Source organism: Melanerpes formicivorus, unplaced genomic scaffold (assembly GCF_026170545.1).
Source record: "Melanerpes formicivorus ecotype bairdi unplaced genomic scaffold, bMelFor1.0.p_v2 SCAF_11, whole genome shotgun sequence".
Lineage (NCBI taxonomy): Eukaryota > Metazoa > Chordata > Aves > Piciformes > Picidae > Melanerpes > Melanerpes formicivorus.
This window is the reverse complement of record NW_027142363.1, coordinates 17,190,823-17,213,564: the sequence shown is the minus strand read 5'-3', so window position 1 is coordinate 17,213,564 and position 22,742 is coordinate 17,190,823. Positions and strand designations below refer to the sequence as shown.

At 46.0% G+C, this 22,742-nt stretch overlaps 2 protein-coding genes across 4 annotated transcripts in view; one reads left to right on the top strand and one right to left on the bottom strand.

Annotated features, from left to right (window-relative positions):
• The window catches only part of GJA8 (gap junction protein alpha 8), a 66,190-nt gene extending 58,745 nt beyond the window's left edge, over positions 1-7,445 (bottom strand). Inside the window, exon 1 of the mRNA XM_068144705.1 lies at positions 7,164-7,445. The gene's annotated coding sequence lies outside the window, so the exon portion shown is untranslated. The remainder of the gene's footprint in view (positions 1-7,163) is intronic.
• Positions 233-21,532, top strand: GJA5 (gap junction protein alpha 5). 3 transcript variants are annotated; one of them, XM_068144708.1, is made up of 2 exons: positions 233-340; positions 18,684-21,532. In XM_068144708.1, exon 2 carries the CDS (start codon positions 18,740-18,742, stop codon positions 19,847-19,849), a length of 1,110 nt encoding a protein of 369 aa, XP_068000809.1. In that variant the 5' UTR covers positions 233-340; positions 18,684-18,739; the 3' UTR covers positions 19,850-21,532. The 3 variants fall into 3 exon arrangements, with proteins under 3 accessions (XP_068000809.1, XP_068000808.1, XP_068000807.1); XM_068144707.1 differs by lacking the exon at positions 233-340 and adding an exon at positions 1,336-1,629; XM_068144706.1 differs by lacking the exon at positions 233-340 and adding an exon at positions 5,787-6,743.
• Positions 21,533-22,742: the final 1,210 nt, after the last annotated feature.

Genomic DNA, 22,742 nt, shown 5'->3' with positions numbered 1-22,742 from the left:
TAGTTTTGTAGGCCCTTCCAGAGAGCATGCACTCGCTTTGACCCTCTTATAAGCTTCTAACCTGGAAAATTAAAAGGAGCAAGTAAACCAAGATCCTCTGCCACTTGCCAATACAAGATGTATTATTGCCCTAGGCCTCAGAGAAAACTGTAGCTTTGCATTCCCACTTTTAGTTAAGCTAATGAGGAGAAGAAGGAAGAGAATTTTTGAGGTGGGCTCTTCTTCCTTTCATCTGAAAAGCGGTTACAGAGCTGTTCAAAGTTTGTGTATCTAGCTCTGAGCTCAGTACCTCTCAGCATCTGACCTTCTAGAGACTACTACTGCATCGTCGAAAGGAGAGGTGAGTTCTTCCTATATGCTCCCTGGAAGCAGTTAGGAGAGGGCCCTCTTAATAAGGGATATGGCTTTGCATTTACAGAGTTGACAAATGCTTCTCAGATGCTTGTTTCATTATCTTCTTGTTTCCTTGCAAACAATGAAACTCCTTTAGAAAGGCTCAGGCAGTACAGACACATTCTGCTCGTGAGCCTCCTAGTTTGGCTGTCCATTCTTTTCACCAGCCACATGCCAGCTTGTTTTCGGTGAGGTAATGCCACTGCTGCTTTGGGGTAGCTGAATGGGGAAGCAGACTGCAGCTGCTTATGAAGGATATAAATATTTTTTGCAGTCAGAGGGCTCTAGCAGTCCAACAGGATCAGGGACACCTGGGCTCTATTCCTGGCTCTTCTGCAGACCTGCCATATTGTTTTGGTCCTTTCAATAGCTCTAAATGAAGACCTTTTCCTGCCCAGTTTGTAATCTGAAAATTTAAGCCACAATAAGGGATTTGGGGTGCTGGGGCTAGGCTGTGAGTGCGAGCCTGGGCATTCATTTGATAACAAAATCCCACGAAAGCCACTGCACTGGTGAGCACCACGAAGGGCTCACAGGCCACTTTACTTGCACCATTTACCAGTTAGCCATCTGCTCCCTTCAGATATTCTTTTATGGTTTTCCTTTGTTTTCACTGAGGCCTAAACAGGAATGAAATGGTGAGTCTTGTTGCTAGCCCTTTTAAATAAATAGCTCTGCCATTGCTCTAATGAGTTTGACAAGTTGGTCTCAGGCCCTGGGCAGGAAGCTAATAAACTTCAAGTTGCTTTTCTATTGTTTTCCTAAAACAATTTGACTTCCTTTCTGATAGCCTCAAATTCCTTCAATAAAAATAGAGTAGCTGGGAGCCAGAGGAAGAGCTGAACTTGAGCCAAGTTGTGCTTACAATGCCGCCTGCGTAAGATCACTTTTTTATCCTGATCCACGAAGACTCTTTAAAAGAATAGCAGGCAGACAGCTGCCAGTGCATGTCAGGAACAGCTTGGGAGCTAGTCTCCCCTAGCTTCAGTCTTCCAGGCTTGAGGGAATCTCCAGCCAGTGAGAGTGTCAGACCATAGCAGGAGGCTCAGCTCCTGAGAGCTGACTAGGGTTTGCTGACCCTATCCAGAGTGTCCTCCCTCAGACACGGATCTCTTCTGAGAGGGTAACATTGACGGAGAGGTGGGCTCCAGCAAGAACAAGGCGCTGTGCTAAAGCTCACCCTTCAGTCAACTTCATCTGCTCCTTCCTCTACCTGTGCAGGTTCAGCAAAAAGAGGTAAAGGTCTGCTCTTTCTTTTCTTCTCGCTTTGGGAAACATAGATGCCTCTCTATGTATACACACATGTATTTCTGTAAAATAGCAATTCGTCTAGCTGAAAGTTTACAGGACAACGTCACTGTCTGGTGGCTAAGCAGATGAGGACTTCTTGCTTGAAAAAGACTTGCTGATCCTTTTGGGCAAATCCTTTAGTCTCTCCATGGTTTGGTTCTTCCACCTGTAGTGTTTGTAGGAGTTGTAATTACGCTATCATTTGCAAAGCACTTCTCAACTACTTAGAGATGCTGCAGAGCTGAGACTGAAAGCAGTAGCTGTGAGAGTGCCGTGCTTTATTTCCAGTAACATAAAGCTGACAACTAAGCATTTACTTTGGGATAATTGGTCATTTCTGCTCAGTGAGATGAAATCTTCTTTAGAGTTTTTTCTTGATGAAAGCTTTACTGGCAAATGAAACTGACACAGAGTAATAGCAACGTTTCGCAGCACAGCGTTTCTCCTTTTCTCTTTTCTCACTCTGGGCTGGTTTGGTACTCTGGACTGGGAAGGGGAAACATCCATCTATAATGGTATCATTTGGGATTCTTAACTAAATAAGGAACTGTGTCTATAGAACTGTTTCCCCTCATTTGAGCCCATCACCACACGCTAGTCTTGTTCCCTTGGGCCCAGCCTGTCCTTGGGAATTTGCCTCCTGCTGGAGGATGCCTTCAAGCTGTCTCTAGAAGTCTAATGCATATCAAAGAACTTCCTTCTCCCTCCTCTTTCAATCATATGCATGCATGGGGATTTTAGATAAAATATTTCACCAGGAAGCATCCATTGGTGCTTTAGGGAAGGTACTAGAGGTGCCTGTCCAACATGCAGTAGTATGAAGAATCAGAGTAAGTGCAGCACTGTGCCCAGGCATCAGAGATGAAGTAGATACAAGAAGTTTTTATCTCAAATGCTGGTGGGTGCTGTTTATTTCTGAAATTTCCTGATGCTGTAAATCTGATATCCAGCCCAAGCACAAAGTTCTCAGTAATGACAGGATAGCCTCTTGAAGTTGTCAAATCTCAGGAGGGCCTCTACCTTCATATGTAGGAGCCCAGATGCTCTGAAAACATCTGTTTTATGTGAAGAAGCTCTTTCATATGTGAGCTCTCATCTATACTACTGCGTAATTGCAGCCCTTCCCTATGCATTATGTTAGCCTACTCTTTTTGTTTGCCTAAATCCCTGACACAGGACGATCTTCCATTAAATATCCATGGGATCAATGCCAAAAAACTCATCACACAAACTCTGTTCAGGATTTACCTGGCTTCTGTGTGAAAGGGAGCAGCTCTGATAAGGCAAGTACAGGAAATAGAATGAAAAAGGGACCTCTTGGCTTATCAGGTTCAATCTCTTTGAATAACAGGCATGTAGAAAACAAATGGCCTTTTCTAAACTTACTAAGCTCTGTCCTAAATCTCATTAGGTTTTCGCTCTCACTTGTGCTACTAGAATGCTGTTCCAGCACCTCGTTCCCTGCTCTGTTGCCTAGAAACCTTCTGATTTCCAACCTAAATTCATTCATGGCCAATTTATATCTATTTATTCTTGTGCCACGTTGTCCTTTAGCTTAAGTAGCTCTCCTCTCTCCCCAGCACTCTCCCAACCCCCAATTCCTAAAAGTATTTATAGGCAGCAAATCTCTCTTCTCTTAACCTTTGTTCTTCCAGACTAAGTAACTAAGCTCCTTTACAGTATTCACCCTGCAGGCACATCACATCATGTTTTAATTACCTTGGGTAGCTGTACTAGCACGAAGTTCAGTGCAAACTAATTAATGCAGAAAAGCTCAAACTAGTACCACATAGGTCAGCTCAAATGCCTCTTTGCAGTCAGTTCTGTAACTGATAAGGAAACATACTCTTGGCTGAGAGACACTCTCCATCCCTCTGATCACCCCATTGCCTCTCTTTGCACCTATTCCACGCTGAAAACCTTTCTTGAATGCAGGTGAGCAGCACTGCACACACTGTTATGATGGGGTCTCGCATCCTCTTGGACAACATTAGTCTTGCACAATGCAGCTGGACGTACTACTGCACCTCGAAAGGTCACTTGCCTTTTTCTCCCCCCCACAGCATTACTGGTTCATCCTCCTTTGGTGACCTTCACTCAGGAGTTTCTCATCTCAGTCCTGCCAGCTAGAAAGTCCCGGCTCCTGAGAGATTCCTGCTACTCTCTGAGCAACCAGTTCCCAGGGTATAACTTTGCAGTCTTCCATTTAACCTCATCTCAATCACTGCAGTCGCAAAGAGCCTTCAGCTCTCCTAGTGCTGGAATCCACCTCTGCCCTGACAATACCTCCCAGCTTTGTTTCCTCAGCAGATTTCATCAGCATTTCTACTTTCCGTGCCAAGGTAATTAACACAAATATTTTAAAAAGATCAGTCATAAGAGCAATCTTTGGGCAGCCTCACAGATAACTTCCCCACAACCTATTAGGAACTGGTGTCTCAATCCTGTCAGTCTCTGACCCGCTTGAGGATTTCTCACTGTTGTCTTCAGCTGAATCCTCTCCACTAATTTGCTTCTTTTGGGACACCATATCATGTCATACTAAAGTCCAGGTAGATAAGGTCTACTATGTTTCTTTTACCTAGAGGATCAGGAATCTTACCCCAAGAAAGCTATTTGAGTGAAAGATTGTACATGTTGCCCAATTTTCTCCTTAATTCCTGGCTTTATTCCTCCTTTCCTCCAAAACCCATTCCACAGCATCATAAACTGCCGAGAACTACAAGCTGCATGTGGCAAGATGTCAGCTGTTCTCATTCCCACTGTCTGGGGGAATATTCTCTTCCACTTGTTCTCCTCACTCAAGTCATACATATTTTGCATAGTAATGTCTTTGGGAAGGGAGGAAAAACCCTTCCTCCCAGTTTACCAGTGGGAAAACCAGCTATTTTTATAGCTGTGGAGCTGGAGAAGCTGCCTTGACACCTCTGTTTTTCCCTTGAAGAGGGTGCAGTAGAGAAGAGAAGAGACGACACACTGAGTGGCTGGCTGAGGTATCTGTACAACATCTGTGCTCACCTTTCTGTCTTTTGCCTTCCTGTCTGTCTTCACCTACTTCCTTTCTGTGCTTATAAATATTCAAATACGTACCACCACCAAAAGGAAAAAGAGCTTGGATCAGTTACCCCACATGCGTGATGCACGTATTGGACAGAAACCTTCTCCCCTCCCTCATTCATTCAAGAGAACTAGCCTGTATCTGCTGGATTCAGAGATGAACTCTGTAGGATGTTGAGTGTGTCACTCAGGAACAATACTAAGGTAGGAAATACAAGGGAGTGAGCAGAGAGACTCAGACCTGGTCACCCTGAGTGTTCAACAAATTATCAGCCATGCAGGACAGGGATTACATTTCAGACGGACGACTCACTCACAGGACCTGCCTCCCTACAGCACATCAGAAACATTTGACAAGCCTTAAGTAGCCAACCCCAAAGCCATCTGTAAGCTAGATCTGTATTATTAACACTTTTAGTTTTTTCTTTGACCCTTCTATGATGAACTCCTTTGAGGTCTCTTCCAACCTTGGTGATTATGTGATTCTCCTGCATCTCTCTCTATACAACTCCTTGACAATTTCACTGGCATAAAATCATCAGGACTTTATATAAGAATAACTTATGGAAATTACCCCAGAGAGACAGAAGAACACAAAGATATTCTCCTCCCCATGAAATTGTACCACAGTTGTACACCCGCCAGGCAGGAGAGGGAGGAAGAGCTCCTCAAACATTCCCATCACAGAAGGCCTTTCAATATAGTTAGAAATGAAGTAGCAAATGACTATAGGTTTCTCCATACCATGGGTTTACTGAGCTACTATGGGAACTTACTGTGCACTGTATGTCCTGCACTAACCATCAGGGTGGGCTCAGCCCTCTTGAGAAGGGGTCACATTCTTCGCTACAGGGGGAGAGTATCCACAGAGGGCAGTCTTGCGGAGGCAGCCGCTGCACAGCGCTGTCCCTGTGTCGGCTGGCTTTCAGTCTTGTGACTAACAGGGATACTAAGTTAGTGGGAGAACAGTGGTTAGATCAAAAGAGTCACCAGCCCTGTGGTTTAGTCTCTGGACTGCTTTTGCTTCATGATCTACACTACCTGCTGCAGAGTGACCACTGGGCAATTACATTCTGGATGGGAAGTATCTAGCCCAGGAAGGATTGCTGGAGGAACACCTGACAAAGCTTGTGCAGAGCAAGCAACTTCTCAGTGTAGCAGAGTCTTCTGTGCAAATCTCACTCTCCTCACCATTTCTTTGAGACCAGCCTTTTTCACATCCAGAAGGCATCTCTGATTCACCATCCTCTCTGGTGCCTGATGTGCAGAATCAGAGGCTCAACTTGACACATACATGAAATACAAGACCTTCAAATACTTAGTATGCCAAAAGCATTTTTTTCAAGAGATCCAAATGATCCTGCACCAGACTCTGTGTGTGCAGGGGGGCAGTGTGTCAAAAAACACCTCTCGTGACAGGCACCTCTGGGACGGGACTGCAGCTATGCTGGGCTCCTGATCCAAGCCAGTAGAGCAAGTCCTATGTTATTCGAAGAGGTGGAGGACCTTCCCAGGCTGGTGTAACTGTGGGGCAACCCTGTCTCTCTTCATTTAAGGAAGGCTTAGACCATGGCATGTTATCTGGGGGAGGAGGTGAAAGGAACAGCAGTAGTGGCAACTGGAAGGGACAGCAGTGAGTGCATCCTGTCGGCATGGGGAGGGTGGCACAGGGAGAGGCTGAAAATGGAGAGGGAGGAATGAGATCCATGGTCTTAAAAGAAGAAAACAGAAAACTGGGTTTGAAAATAGAAAGATCAAGGTGAAAGGGGTGGCAGAGACAAGAAAAGTAGGTGAAGAAAGGAGAAGGGGGAAATGCAGAGAGGCAGTGGGGAAGACAGAAAGTGACACAGAAAGGGGGTGGAGAAAAAGAGAGGAAGAGAGAGAGAACCATATTAAAGGAGTAAAGCTAAGCAACTGAGAAGAACAAGGAGTCCAACTCAACTACAGAAAGGAAAAGTTCTAAAGCAAGGAAAGGAGACAGAAGACAAGATACTGGAAATCAGGTGAGTAACCATGAGGGCGAAATAACAGAGGCATTGATGGCAGATCAAACTGTTATGCTCAAGGGGAAAAAAAAGCATGAGGGGAGAGAAGGACTTGGTGAGGCAGAAAAAGAAAGGTGGCCAAAAATAACTTCAGATTTACATCTTCTTTCAATTTCTCTCCAAAGCTTTCCCACCAGTAACAAGATGGGCTTGGGACATTTTGAAAATGAAACTCTTGTTGTCAGAGGCAGCTACCAAAATTACAAGAAAGCCTCTCTGCAGTGAATGTGGATACTGATAGGCTGCAGTGTACAGGGCAGCAGTGTGAGAGCCACAAGTACCCTCAGACAGGAAAATGTGCAGATTGCAGTTTCTGTCAGACCCCATTTCAGCATGCTGCCAGGCTGCTCTGGGGAGGGTGGGGAAGGGAGCTCTTACCTGCGAGAGGCTCTCAGAATACTCTTCATCACAAGCCTGCGTGGATCACCCATATTCCAAAATGCACAGGATGGTTTCAAAATACTGTAGTTCCTTTTCCTTCAGAGTATTGAGTCCTGGCTGGTCTGTGACATGGAGCCTGGGAATCCAACTCAAATATAGAGAAGTGCCTTGCTCATATCTCCCACTCAGCCGTACTGTGTGTGCCGTGAGGGGAATGCCTTTCTCCTCCATCCCAGCGCTGCCCAGAGCAGCCTCAGCAGAGAGGCACGCAGACCTAGAGGGACAAATGCCCTCTCCCACTGGCAGCTGCCACTTCTTTTTATCTGCTTTCCTAACTTCTTTTTCACCTTTTGGTACTTGGAAAATTTATTCAATTACATTTCCATAATGTAATAATTTCCATAATTTAATTTCCATAATTTAATGCTTCTAGCATTGCCACTGTGTGTTTCAAGGAAGGGCTTTGCTTGAGAACACAGTAACCCTACAGATCCACCTGGATGGAAGCAATGACAGTAAATGTAAAGGTTGCCTGCTAACAGCCACCTCTGATCTGTGGTGACTCCTTTGATTTTCTAAAGGGGCATTTTTCTAATGAGCTTTGTGGCACTCAGATTTTAACAGCTCATGTAAACTGAGGCAGTGCTTCTGTCCCTGAGTACTTCAAAACCCATGAGAGGATCCTGTAAGTAGCATTTTTTAGACCAATCAAAGCTAAAAAGGTCACAGACTGTAAAAACCTTAATTGCTAAACAAAACTTCATTGCTGAACTCTTCTTCCATACTGAACTCTTCCTCCATGCTAAATCAACCTATCAAACCAATTTGGTGAAGCATTATGTATGAGAGATTTTTCCTACTGCTGCCTATGTGATCCCCTCTTTAAGGCTAAAGAACGTGATGCATGCAAAATGTATGTGCATATATGTGTGCAGATAGGTGCAGGTAAAACTGTTTTTCAGTGGGATTCAGTATTTGCACCAGAAGCTAAACACTTCTGCATTTCCTGGTCTCTTCAAAATCAGCTCTGAGAAGAGCGTAGCAGATCTCTGACTTTCTTCCCCTTTTCCTTGGGAGCAGAGCAATAATCTAGGAGAATTCCTGGGGCTTCAGGGTTTAAAATACATATCAGGCTCTGGTCGCTTGGGAAGTATGTTAAGTATTCCTGCCACTATAACTATTTAGGGTTGTTGGTTTTTTCCCACTCAACAGTATATAGTATCGCAATATTTCAGTATTACAGGCTCTTTTGCATGAGAAATTCAAACCTTGCCAGAAAGTGCAGAACTCCATACCCTAGCCTCTCTTCTTCTCTCTTTGACCTTCAGACAGATTTCACACATTCTGCACGTTTGCCCTTCTTTTCTGACTTATCTTGCAGCATTGAAAGAAGATGAGAAGGAATGAGTAATTCAGCACTACGCTGTGTCATTAGGGAGCAGATTGCAGAGACTGCTCCACACCTCGGGTGTTGCTGTATGAGGCACGAGGACAGAGGCTTAAAATTAGAAATACTTCCTAGGAGGCACCAGAGAAGCCTCAATCTCTGGGCTAAGAATTCATAAAGAGGTGGGGAAATATCAATTTTATGGTTATTGATAAGCAACAGAGAAATCTCTATGAACAAAGCCCTAGCACACAGCTGTTTCCTTAAACAAAGAAATATTCATGCCACAGAATAAATAATGAGCATAGAGATGCATGTTTCTAAGTGCCTCTACTGTGTGTCTTTTAAGAGGGGTCAGTGGCTTTTAATGCAAGAACTAATGGGTTTCCACTTACATTTCCATCCTTCTTCATTATGTTTGTCATTATGGGCATGCCTTAAGAATGGCTGAAATTTTCCACACAAAACTTCTTTCCCTTAGAAGTAGAAAAGCTGACAGATGCCTTGGTCGGGGCACAAGGTCGCTGGGAAAGTGAAGCAGTCCAGCAAGGGTGACTGCTGCAGAGCTCCATGTTCAGCTGCATTTGAATCTCTCTGATTCAACAGGGAACAGTAAGATGGAAGAAAAAGTGTCTCCAGTTTGAAATCAGACAAAGCTATCCAAGACAACTGGAGTTAGCTCTTGCTTCTTACTCCAGTTTCCTCTGTCAGGATGGGGAAAATTACTTAAGACATGCTTCTTCACATGTGTCTCTAGTCTTCTGGATGTCTGATTTTTAGATGTGGTCCAACTGGTGGAAGTGAGAAACTCTCCCACTCCAGCATTAACCAGACAGAGCTTTGCTTTGTACACAGACTGTATAGTGTGAGCAACACTGAAAAGAAAGCCAGATTAACAACATCTCTAAATAGCTTCCAAAATTAATGAATATTTTTATCTTAATCTCTCACTGCCTTAGTTCCTCAGCTGTGAAGCTGATCTAATTCTATCTCCTCACCTCTGGGTGGTAATGAAAATAAGTAAATTAATAATTGTGAAGCAATCAGATACTGTTGTGATGAAAGCCATAGGAAAACCCAAGAGGAAACTAATAATTCTGGCTTTAGAATTGGACTTGAATAATGTACAGTAAATGAGGCACAGGCCACCCACTGAACAATGAGGAGAAAACAAAACATTGAATAGCTGCTGTGCAAGAAAGCCCCAGCTAGACTGGCACAGAATAAGGCAGGCATCCTGTGCAAAGAATAAGGTGACAATGTAAGGATGTGGCTAAAGACTCATAGCTATGAGGAACAGGCACAAAGAGATTGAATTAAGATTACTGAGAACAGTAACTCTAGCATTTCCTTACAGCCTGCTTCTGGAGTTTGCAAATTTAATATTGGTTGGTTTTAAGAGGGAGGGGGAGGATGTGCATCTCCATGTGCATGTACATACACAAAGGACATAAAAATAATCCACTCACAAATTATAGCGAGTTTACCATGGGTGAGGAATTAAATACTTGAGGCAAGAACACAGCAATGAGGCTAAAGTGTGAAGACAATCCTACAGATTTTGGGAAAGAATAAAGAAAAGAGATTTGACAAGGTAATATTAAGTGGGAAGTAGTTAGTCAAATTTGTCCTTCTTTAAGCTGAAAGCTTTAGCAGTCTGGGTGCCGTAAAGACTTAAGTGGTCAAAACTGCAAAGAGCCTGAAGCAAAGCTTTTCAGGGAGTTTCACAGAATCATAGAATCAATAAGGTTGGAAAAGACCTCAAAGATCATCAAGTCCAACCTGTCACCCAACACCTCATGACTAACCAAACCATGGTATTAAGTACCACGTCCAATCCCCTCTTGAACACCTCCAGGGATGGTGACTCTATCACATCCCTGGGCAGCACATTCCAATGGCTAACAACTCTCTCTGTGAAGAACTTTCTCCTCACCTCCAGCCTAAACCTCCCCTGGCACAGCTTGAGACTGTGTCCTCTTGTTCTGGTGCTGGGTGCCTGGGAGAAGAGACCAACCCTCTCCTGGCTACAACCTCCTTTCAGGTAGTTGTAGACAGCAAGAAGGTCTCCCCTGAGCCTCCTCTTCTCCAGGCTAAACAACCCCAGCTCCCTCAGCCTCTCCTCACAGGGCTGTGCTCGAGGCCTCTCCACAGTCTCGTTGCCCTTCTCTGGACATGTTGAGGTGTCTCAATGTCCTTCTTAATTTGAGGGGCTGTAGGAGAGCAACGTGCAGGAAGACAGTGGGCTGAGAGGAGTGAAAGGATGGGAGAAGCCTGAATGAGAGCCCTCTCCTTCTCCTACTATCTCTCCAGTGTGTCGCATTTTAATGCTACGATGGGTTGCGTCTCGTGCTCTCTATGTATCAGCCTAAAATCATTGCTATATTGAGCACAATATATTGGTGCTATGTTGGACACGTGATGCCTGCCATCACCTCCGTGTCTCCTTATACCAGACTCCTCCACTGGCTAAGCAGCGATTAAGATCAGTTTCTCCCAGCAGAATTCAGGAAGTGCTTTACTACAGGAGACCCCAGTTTTCTCAGCACCTATGTTTTCCAAAGATCCCTGCCCTGGTAGGCAGTCCTCACTCCTGTGTACAGCATTGCCCAGCTTAGCATTAGCTGCAAATTCAAAAAGGTTAACTTTGCACTTGAAGGATAAACCAAACAAACAAAAAACTCTCAAGAGTGGCAGGCTCTGTAATCCTGAGCTGGATGCTTTTCATCATGGTAGTTAAGGTGTAAGTTGAATAATATCCATCAGCCTCTTTGCAGCATTCACATCAGAAAGAAAGATGGGGTTTTATTTCTAGCACAAAACTACAAACCTTCATTTAGCTTGTCTCAAGGCCAGTTTTGTCATATTTGTCCAGCTCTCTACAGATTCATGTTTCTTTAAGGCACAGAGACAATCCCAAGAGAATCAGAGGATGCTCCCTGCATGCAAAATGTAGGTCTGGACACCACTGTCACATAACTATTTGTTGCAGGCTTTTTAAATACACTGGGACAAATTCATGACTCAGCTTGACTCACATGAGTTCAAGGTCTTTTCTGTTCTTGGTCTTCTGCACCTACATCAGGCAGAGTTTGCTCCTGATGTCCAGATACAGGAAAGCACAATTTGACCCTGGCCAAGGAGGAGGGAAACTAGCATTAGATGGCCTGGATAGGCAAACAATTTAATTCAGCTAAGTGGGAGACTGCTGTTTCCCCACCATCTCTTCAGATGAAAATATTCTACATAATACTGTCATCTCTGTGTGTAACACATTCCTGATGTACACACTTGAAGGTGCTGAGTGATTTCCTTCTGTCTGTGTGTCTATGTGCGTCAGGGTAGGTGTGTGTTCGGGAGGTGACAGGTCATTCAACTCCCTTATCTTCTCACCCCCTCTTGGGTTTTTTGTGAACTCAGAGTTTTTTCCACATTTGGAGAGGAGGGGGACAGCATAGCTCCAGAAGGAATTGCTGTGTGCAACTGCAAGCAGCGCCAGTGACCTGCATACAAGCATCACCCTTCCAAAACTTTCAATGAACACAGGAGAAGCAGAGATGAGGAACACTGAATGTCTGTTTTCTAGGACAGCAGCTCTGTCTCTCCCATGAGATCTGAGCCTTGGAGTCAAAGCAACTTTCCCTGATGCTGATTCAGCACAGACTTTGAACTTAAGAAACTAGAAAGGAACCTATGCAAACATGCCAGATTTTTAAATTATTTATTTTAATAAAGCATAAAGAAGTACACACCTCTTTAGTCCAGATCAGAGGGACAAATTTGTCTAAAGAGCTGGCCTGTTTCAGGCAGAGACTTGTAAGTGCATCTGTGCACACATGAAGCCAGGGGGATGAGGCTTGGACAGCAATGCCTAAAGAGTCACTGCTTGTTTACTGCATACCCACATGACAGAGCCAATGTCAGTATACAGTGAACAAGCATACATCCTGAGGCAGGCTTTAGCATTGATCTACATTGCAAAGCTCTGAAAAGCCTCTGTAATCCCAAGCATCACACCTGTGCTGGACAGTGCATTTCTAACCTTATTCATCCTTTTATGTCATAAGCCATGTGTCCCCCAAGATGCTGCCTGACCAGGTCCTGGCAGCAGAGGAGCACTGTATACATACACTGAAAAGGCTGCTCCTTCCTACCACAGCTGCAGGCTCTGTCAGCAGCAAGATACTATTTTCTTAGAAAGGCACCGTGAAATGAGAATCTCTCTTTCTCCCAGGTGTACCTCCTGCAGAAGGATAGCATGAGAAGGATTTCTTTCAATTGACCAAGACAACAATGTCTCAAGGCACAGGAGAGAAGGGCTGCAGCTGGAGAAAGCAGATGTTCTTGTACTGTAGTGTTGTGTTGTTATCATCAGGCCTAAGAGGACAGAAAAAAGAACACAAATTTGCAAGTCACAAAAAGCCTGAGCTCTGTCTCTAGTCTGCCATTGACACAGTGACCTTGAACAAGCAATCTGCCCATTATGTACCCCAGTAATCACCTCCTGCAAGATAACGTTGACAGCATCCACACTGCATGGCAGGCTGTGAGGCTGGACTACAGCTAACAGGGGCTGGAGATCCTTAAGTGAAGGTACAGCTGTATAGCAAAGCTGCATTAACTAACCTCCAGCTCAGAGCTGAAAGCATCCTTCCTAAGTTTCTACAGGCTTGGCAGGCCAACTGTGCAATGTAGGGACTGCTCAGGTCTGGCTGCAGTCTGACAGTTGTCAACACAGGGGAGAAGATCTTTGCTTGCCTACCACCCACACTAGCTACCTGTTGTGCCACATGCTGGCCTGGATCTAGTATGAGTTGACAGAGATTGAGGAAAGAAGGTCACAAGCAGTTTCTAGGTAGTGACCATACCACAGGCTGGATGGTCCACTGCACAGAGCTATCACTTTTCATGTGCCCAGTACCTAGAGGAGATGGCTGCCTCCCCATTTGGTAGCTCAGAGTGTCACAAGGGTCATAAGAGTCATAAGACTTTTTCCATGGCCTCCACACAGATCCCTGTGCCTGGTGTGTGAGTCTCTTCAAAATATCTCAGGTCTCAGCCTTCCAGTTATCTGATTAACTGCCAGATCACAAACTTGTACCCAATTGAGCGAATCACACATGCAAATTGGGCAAAAATACAACAGCTTTGACTTCATTTCTTTTCCTTTTCCCTGGGAACACACAAAGCCTTCCTGGGAGAGCCTCTCTGAATGTCCTGGACCTGCCCAGGAGAAGCGGTGCAGGCAGCAAGGGAGAGCAGAAACTATTACAGTCAGGCTCTCCACTTTATTTTAGAAACATCCTGCAGAGACGGTGACCTCCTGTCACCTTCCTTGTGGGAAAAGTTAGCATGAAGTGTCAAGCTCAGCTATTTATATCACTGCTGATAGTCTTGCCTGTCTTCTAAAGAGGAGAACACTCTCTTCCTAATAACCCCCAGGGATTAAAAAAAAAAGCACATGAGGAAGATGACTGCACAGGAACATCCCTCCTGGCTCGCTGTGAATTTCCTAGCTGTTCCTCAAAGCCCTGGCTAGTCTGACCAGAACCAGCCCACTAGCTGGAGCAGGCAGCAGTGATGCAAAGTGCTTGCCAGTCCTTCAGGGGTTGCTGCATCACAAAGAGGATGGGCAAATCTGCTCCAAGGGTAACAGACACTTCCCCTCCCTCAGAAAAAGGTAGTGCCAAAAAGGAACGGCAGAAAGCAGCCCATGGCTGGCAAGCCAGCCTGGCGTATTAGCAGGTGCCGTCCCCGCTGGGGTATTTTTATCATGGAATTTGGCAGTCACAAGGCAGCCCGCAGCTCAGCGGACTCCACGCCTGGCCTGCAGTGTGATACTCGTTTTCCCCCAGCTTTTGTAGTGTTCCAGGTGATGATTAAGCTGAGCCAGCCATGTTGCTGGGTCTGTGCCAGGCCGCGCTGGTCTTTGTCACATACGCATGTCCCAGTGCCAAGACCCCATGACTGCACACAGCTCCTTTGGTGATCCAGCAGAAGGCCTTCAGCCATAAGTACGGCCAGGCAGTGGCACAGCCCACAGCCCAGCGTGAATATGGATGGTTGCTGCCATCTTTCCTCAGGTGCTGAGAGAGACCCTACAAAGACATCCAAAGGCAGCTTTTGCTGAGTCATGCCAGAGTTGGACAGGGTTGGCCTGAACTATTCCAAACTAGGAATATGAAAGTCCACAGATGCTCACACACTGAGAGGTCAAAGCACACGAAGACAGAGTAGTCTGGGAATGAGAAAAAAGAAACTATATGGAAAATTCCCAAGAATAGTAAAGCTCTGAGGAGAAAGGCTAGGTCAGAGGCAGTTCTACATATCCAGGACGAGCTGTCAGGAGGAGACAACAATCCTTCTTTGCTTGCTGGCAGCAGAGAGCTGGATGCCCACTTATGTTGATCTAGAAAGTCCTCAGTCTGGCACTGCAAGAACAGCTCACTAATAACTAAAAAAGTCTAAGCCAAATAACACTGCTCTAGGAGTGAAACTGCTTCTCCTGGTTTCTAAAACTCTTTTTGCTGCGGCCACCTACCCCCTTGCAGCAGCCACCTCAGCTCTCTATGTGGCTGTAGCAGGATGACCAGGAGGCATCTTTGGACAATCCCTCCTTTAAACAGTTTGTGCAGAGGAACGGTCAGCAGAGAAAGGCAGAGGAAGTGGCCCTACTGTCTAGCCTAAGCTTGGCTGCCAGCCTTGGATCCTTCTGATTTATACTCTCTTGGAAAATTTTGTGCATGCGTGAAGCAAGTGAACTACTTTTGTTCTCGCATCCATTAACTCCTCTTGCACTTACATTTGCTTTACTTTGTGTTCTGTACACACTGACTCTTAACATTTGCAAGTGTCTAAGTTTAGTAGCCTTCCCTAGGGAAAACAGCCAGTAGCAAAGCCTCAAACTACCAGCACATGGTAGGACTACTGGGGAGATGTGCTCAGTTTGTGACTGCTCATGCCCATGCAGGAAGGAAAATTCACCCTTGGCACAGTCAGGGAGAACTGTTCATTTTTACCCTAAAAAGCAAGCTGAATCAAGAAAAGGCAGCTGCCAACTAACAACAGCAGGAGCAATAGGGGCACCTGCAAACAACATCAACTCATCTGGGAAAAAGAGGACACCCACCATTGTGCACACTGTCTTAGGAGGAATACTCCACATGTACAGTTGTGCTACAGCGTATTGACATTGGATGCACCTGCACACGACTGTATGCAGCTTGGTGCCTTGCCTTCGCTTGGAAAAGAGTAAATTAAGATCCCTGACTCAGTGCAACTTTCTGTAAATACTTCCCACCACTGATGTATCTGAAAATATTTAATCCCCAGTGCTCAAAGAATGAAGCCATATCTTAATTTCTCCAGAATGCAGAATCATAGTATCAATAAGGTTGGAAAAGACCTCAGAGATCAAGTCCAACCTGTCACCCAACAACTCATGACTAAATAAACCATGGCTTCAAGTGCCACATCCAATCCCCTCCTGAACACCTCCAAGGACGGGGACTTCACCACCTCCCTGGGCAGCACATTCCAATGGCCAATTACTCTTTCTGGGAAGAACTTTCTCCTCACCTCCAGCCTAAACCTCCCCTGGCACAGCTTGAGACTCTGTCCTCTTGTTCTGGTGCTGCTTGCCTGGGAGAAGAGATCTGGCTACAAACTCCCTTCAGGTAGTTGTAGAGAGCAAGAAGGTCTCCCCTCAGCCTCCTCTTCACCAGGCTAAGCAACCCCAGCTTCCTCAGCCTCTCCTCACAGGGCTTGTGCTCGAGACCTCTCCCCAGCCATTCTCTGGAAGCAGCACTAAAGCTATTTCAGAAGGTAAGACAGACCCACCCATTCACCAGTTTTTACCCGTGCAGACAGGACAAGTCAGAAAGTCTAGCTGATTTTCTGCTCCTCCAGTTCTAGGCTGGCAGCTGGTGAAAGCTTCTGCATATGTCAAGCAGGCACCAGAATCCGCATTGGCATGATCACAGTATGCTTGCCAAAGCTTCCTTTGCTTCCTGTTACGCCACTTCTTCCCCCTCAGACAGACGGGCAGTGGGGCAGCAAGCGGTCACCTCCCTGTCCCTTTACCCAGGCAATGCTCACCTTTCCACAGGGCAGCCCTCAGCAGCACCAAGAGCATAAAGATTCACCTTTCAATCTTTGTCCCATATATCTTTGCAGATGGACACTGCATATAAACAAACGATGGCATAAATCCTTGTGCATGCTGCTTCATTAAATGGTATCAGTCGCATAACTGCAGGAGGGGACGTTGTTCCCCCAACAAGCATCTCTCTCTGTTCTCCAGCTTCTGCTCACAGGAAACCTACACACTATTGCTGCTGTAAATTTTGAGCTTTTAACAGTGTCTATTCTCCACAGACATTCTTTACACAGTAAAAATAATTGGCTCTTAAAGACAAGACAAGGGACGATAAAGAAGGAGAGTTAACAATTTGGTCCCTACAGCTTTGGGATTTCCCTTGTCTAGTACTTTCAGTATTTCATTATGATGATTAGTAAGTTTTTTCATTTATTTATTAAAAGGATATTTTCCAAAAGAGTGACTGTAGGAGACTGTTACCTCCAAGGTAATACCACACTTTATAGCACCTAGTGCTTAACTCATGCACAAGGGAAAGCATTGCAGTGCCCTGGGCAGGTAAGTATGGTGAGTGTAACTGGATCAAAAGGTTGCTCAAGTCACTCACACAGAGTCTCACAAAATTTTATCTTTTTAAGTGACTTGGCAAGAAAGAATCAGAGTAAGAAACAAAAATGAAGTCAGCTCTCCTACATCTTCACTTTGTAATCTTACTGCCAGCCCATCAAACCATTCCTCTCATCAGACCACATACCAAACAGCACTTCCCAGGAGCGTCTGGTCCAAGGAGGCATTTCAAAGGAGGCTTTTGCTTTGTCTGTTTCATTTGAACTGTGAATTTTGTCTCAGAGCTTAAGAAAGAGGAGGGAGTAAGATCCAACATTTAGATTTTGCAGCCATTCACTCTCAGAGAGGTCTGACAGAGCAGCAGCAGATTAGGTTTGCTGCACTGGCACAGCTTACCAAAGTCTTTACACTCCCCAAAACATTTGCCTCTTGTAAATCACAGTATCACAGTATCGCTTAGGTTGGAAAGGACCTCGAGGATCATCGAGTCCAACCTATCAACACAGACCCCATGCCTAGACCATGGCACCAAGTGCCACGTCCAATCTCCCCTTGAACACCTCCAGGGTCGATGACTCAACCACCTCCCTGGGCAACCCGTTCCAATGACGAATGACTCGCTCGGTGAAGAACTTCCTCCTCACCTCGAGTCTAAACCTCCCCTGGCACAGCTTGAGACTGTGTCCCCTTGTTCTGGTGCTGGTTGCCTGGGAGAAGAGGCCAACCCCTTCCTGGCTAGAACCACCTTTCAGGTAGTTGTAGAGGGCAATCAGGTCACCCCTGAGCCTCCTCTTGCAACAGGCAACACTGCAAAACCAAAGCAAAACCTATGGGCAACAGGAAAGTTTTCTCTGCATTTCTTCTGTAGTGGCATCAAACTCAGAAATTGAGTCAAAGCTGCAAGCACTTCATGTTCCAGGTGTCGGTGCAGATATTACATAAAGGCAATACAGGAAAGTGCTGAGCACTGCTCAGACCAAGCTGTGGACTCTAGTTTTATCTCCTATGGGATCAGCCTATTAAAGGGTCCCCAGAGCACAGTTTGCAGACAGATGGACGCTGCATTAACTACACAGTCTGCAGAGGATGCAATAAGCAGACTGCAGCAAAAGGACTTTCTGGACCAAGAATAGACCTGGCTCAAAGTTCTGGCAGCCCATTTAACAGGTTGTAGTTGGGTTATGCAAAACAAAAACAAGATCACTTTTAGTTTCAGTAGCTGAACTAAAAAAACAACAACCCAAATCCCAACTAGCTGAGTTAAAACAACAACAACAAACCAAATCCCAGCACATTGTTTTCGGTGGATGTGGAACAAAGATTTCAGCAAACAAGATCTCATTCACTTCAGGTCAAAGGAAAACATTTCCTTTGACACAAAACAGATCATTTTGCACCGTGCATCCCTGGTTGGGTATTTGCTAATCATCTTTAGAACCACTCTCTTCTATTTTTCTCCCCACAGAGGCTGTGTCCAATTCTCCCTTCAAGATTTCTCTTCACACTTAGTGAGCAGAAAAAATGGGAGACTGGAGTTTCCTGGGAGAATTCCTCGAGGAAGTCCACAAACACTCCACTGTGGTGGGGAAAGTCTGGCTGACTGTGCTCTTCATCTTCCGGATGCTGGTGCTGGGTACAGCAGCTGAGTCCTCGTGGGGTGATGAGCAGTCTGACTTCATGTGTGACACCCAGCAGCCTGGCTGTGAGAACGTCTGCTACGACAAGGCCTTCCCCATCTCCCACGTCCGGTTTTGGGTCCTTCAGATCATCTTTGTCTCCACTCCATCTCTGGTATACATGGGCCACGCGATGCACACAGTGCGCATGGAAGAGAAGAGGAAGATGAAAGAGGCAGAATTAGAGGCCCAGGAGATGAAAAACAATGGTGACACATACTACCAGCAGAAGTGCTCCATGGCAGAGAAGGCTGAGCTGTCTTGCTGGGATGAATCAGGAGGCAAAATCATACTCAGAGGAAGTCTGCTGAACACCTATGTCTACAGCATTTTGATTCGCACTGCCATGGAAGTGGCCTTCATAGTGGGACAGTATGTCTTGTATGGGATCTTCCTGGAGACCCTGTATATCTGCCAGCGGGCGCCTTGCCCCCATCCTGTCAACTGCTACGTTTCCCGTCCCACAGAAAAAAACGTGTTCATCGTCTTCATGCTGGCTGTGGCAGTGCTCTCCCTGTTCCTCAGTCTGGCCGAGCTGTACCACTTGGGCTGGAAGAAAGCCAAAGAGAGGTGCTCCAGGTCTTACAAGCCCAGCACCAGCACAGTCCCCGGGAGACTGGAGTCTGCCCCACAAGCGGAAAGGGCCCAGATGTACACTCCTCCCCCAGATTTTAACCAGTGCCTGTCAAGTCCCAACGGGAAGTTCATCAGCCCCTTCAGCAACAAAACAGCCTCCCAGCAGAACACCGCCAACTTTGCCACTGAGAGGGTCCACAGCCAGGAGGATGCTGCCGGTGAAGGGTCCTTCATTAAGTCCAGCTATGCGGAAAGTCCAGAGGTGGCCAATGAATGTGCAGCACCCACCTTCCCTGAGAACTACTTCAATGAGAAACGTCGACTCAGCAAGGCCAGCCGTGCCAGCAGCAAGGCGAGGTCAGACGATCTGTCTGTGTGACCTGTCTCCAGCAGGGGTGAGGAGAAGGAGCAGTCGCAGCGCTTAGTAAACTTCTGCAGAGTGGACTCCAGACTCCTGCCACTAACCTCTCTCTGTTTTAACATCCTCTTGCTCCTTTCCATCACTGTTACATTGCAGACAGCACCTCTCACAGCTTAAGGCAGGGGCAGCCACCAGGAGACTACACACACTGAAGAGAGGCACCAATCTCAAGGTGTGAAACTCTTGTCCACATTTTCATCAGGGACCGGAGACTCGCTGTTCTTAGCCTGGTAGAGCACAGGCCAGCAGACTCCTGAGGCTGCCAGCAGGTATTCACTGCGACACTGTATTCAACAGACTGACTGGAACTCAACCCCCTTGCTTCTTCTTTGGTGTCTATTCAACATTTGCTACATCAGCTCGGCAAATATATTGAGCTGAAGCTTTTCTCACCTGCAGGGAGCAGAAACACACCAGTAGGCTTTCTGAAAGACTTTTTCATCTGCTTTGACCTTGCTCTTCCTAATCTTCCCTTTTCCTACCTGAGCCCAGATATTTTCTACCAGTTTACCAATACAATAAATTCTACTTGAATTTTTGACACTGTATATATAACTCTTCCCTATAAATAAGGACATCTGTGGTCCCTCATACACAGCTGCTTCATGTCTAACATTGGAATCCCTCCCTCATTCCTAAGTCAGCATATACCAGACTGGCCCGAGGCATAATGCTTAGATGACCAGTTGATGAAGACTAGGGAATTTTTCCCAAGATATTTATGTCATCAATTCTAAGCAAGACATCCATTAACAGAAATAGAGACTCTCCTGTGAGAACAGATATCTTACTAGTAAAATAGAAGAATTATGTGGAAATAAAGTGGGTTTCCCCCTTTTAAAACCCATCTTTCAGGCCACCTGAATGCTGATGAAAGGGTAATGCCAGCTGCCAATCTGAGATAAAAGCATCATCTGTTTATCTGCAGAAGAGGTACGGTCCATGCCTTCTCCTCACAAACCTACCAAAACACTTCAGTTCTGCACATCACTCGTCACTTGGCTGCTCTCTCAAGCCTGCCTGCCAGTGCAAGCCAAGACATTTGTCCTCACAGTAAGTCACTGTTCTGCCATCAGCATCATCTTCGTCTCCACTCCATCCCTAGTACATATGGCAACAAGAAACCACCCATGGACCAGCTCTTTCCACTGCTGCAGCCTCTCAGGGCAGCCATTGCACAGTGAGTTTGGTGGGTCAGGTCTGTAGGCAGCTCCCACTCTGTTTTCTGGGTGCAGTGCTGACTTCCATCTTTTAAAGAGTTTGCTAAACAAAGTTAAGCTGCTCCCTGTTGTTTATCCTGCACTGCCCTTTCAGATACGGGCCACAGCTTCCCAACACTGGACTGCAGAAGCAAATGGCCAGGGAGCTGCTTACGAGAGGACTGAGCCATTCCCTCTCCTAGGGCCACTGAAAGGGATTGTGAATCCTTACTCCTGAACTTTGGCACAGCTCTCTGCCCACAAACACACATGTTCACACATAGAGAGGGAAAACCACGGTTTTGGGTTTGTTTTTTGTTTCTATACGTGTATTTTTTAATCCTGAAAAGACCTGTGTGCTCTCCTTAACGTGAGATTTTAGTCAGTTGTGCCTAGGTTTTTCCAAATAAAGTTCTAACTCCATCTCTCCTTGTTGATGTTTCTCCTCTCTCATGTCTGAGAATGAGCTGCTAGCATCGGGCTGCCCGCCAGCCTTTGTTGCTCAGAGATCACAAAAATTCCCATTGCCCAGAGTGGCAGGGATGAGGGAGGGTTCAGCCAGAGGGATAAATAATAAACATTGGGAAATGATTGATTGACTGCCTACCAGAAACTCCCTCCAGTTCCCTTGCCTGCCTCCACATTATCAAGGAAGACTGGGAAGAGGTGGCCAGAGAGCAGAGCTTCCACACTCTTGCAATGGAAACACTCTTTTCTTGTATCCCCCCAGCACACTTCTGCACCCAGAGATCACCTACAATGTTAGGCCAACTCAGCAGGAAAAGGGTGACAAAACCTGTTCCCCGAGCATCTTATTGCTTGCCCATGCAGTAAAAGTGCCCTGAAAGGCATTTTTGAGAGGCAAGGTCTTGAGAGATGTTGAGAATCCACTGCTAATCGTCTCTGCAAAGTCTTCCTGTGGGTACTCAGCCTTCTTAAGACACAGTTGCCCAGCACAAATAAAACCCTTTCCGCTCCCAGCTGATGACTGCCCTCTGAGTTTCATCCTTTGCTCCCATTTTCTGAATTTCACAGGCTCCCTCCTTCTGACCTTGGATCCCCCTGTCCACTCAAAGGAAGTAACCTTCCTGCCTTTCTCCACACAATTTCTCATCCCATGGGACTCTGCAGGCTGGGAAGCTGGAGACGAATAAAGTTCGGGGTCCAAGGAAGAAGCCTGAGAGGAGACACAAAGAGCGAAACTGGAATTCAATGAGGACACAGGGACAAGGACTTTTGACTGTGCTAGAAACTGCAGGGACCCTTTAAGATTAAAGGAGCCTAGTTTGAGAGGTTTTCATCCCAGAAGGGAGGATGCCACAGCCACACAATGAAGCAAGGAGGCAGGATTACTCCCGCAGGCCTGGAATTTTTAACTGGCATGTGCACAGCCATAAGCATGCCTGTCCCTTAGAGTGCCACCTTGCTGGGAGACATGTGTAATGGGCAAGAACTGCCCTCAAAGATCACCCAGTTCCAACCCCCTGCCATGAGCAGGGACAGCTCACACTTGATCACTCCCCTTGGAAAACTGGGCTGTTGAGTGGTATTACCATTTCACTGGGGCAAGCACTAACCCAGGCCTCATTCACTAAACTGTGCTTTGTCTGTAACAAGTAATAGACCAAATCTTAAGAACTGTGAGCTACAGC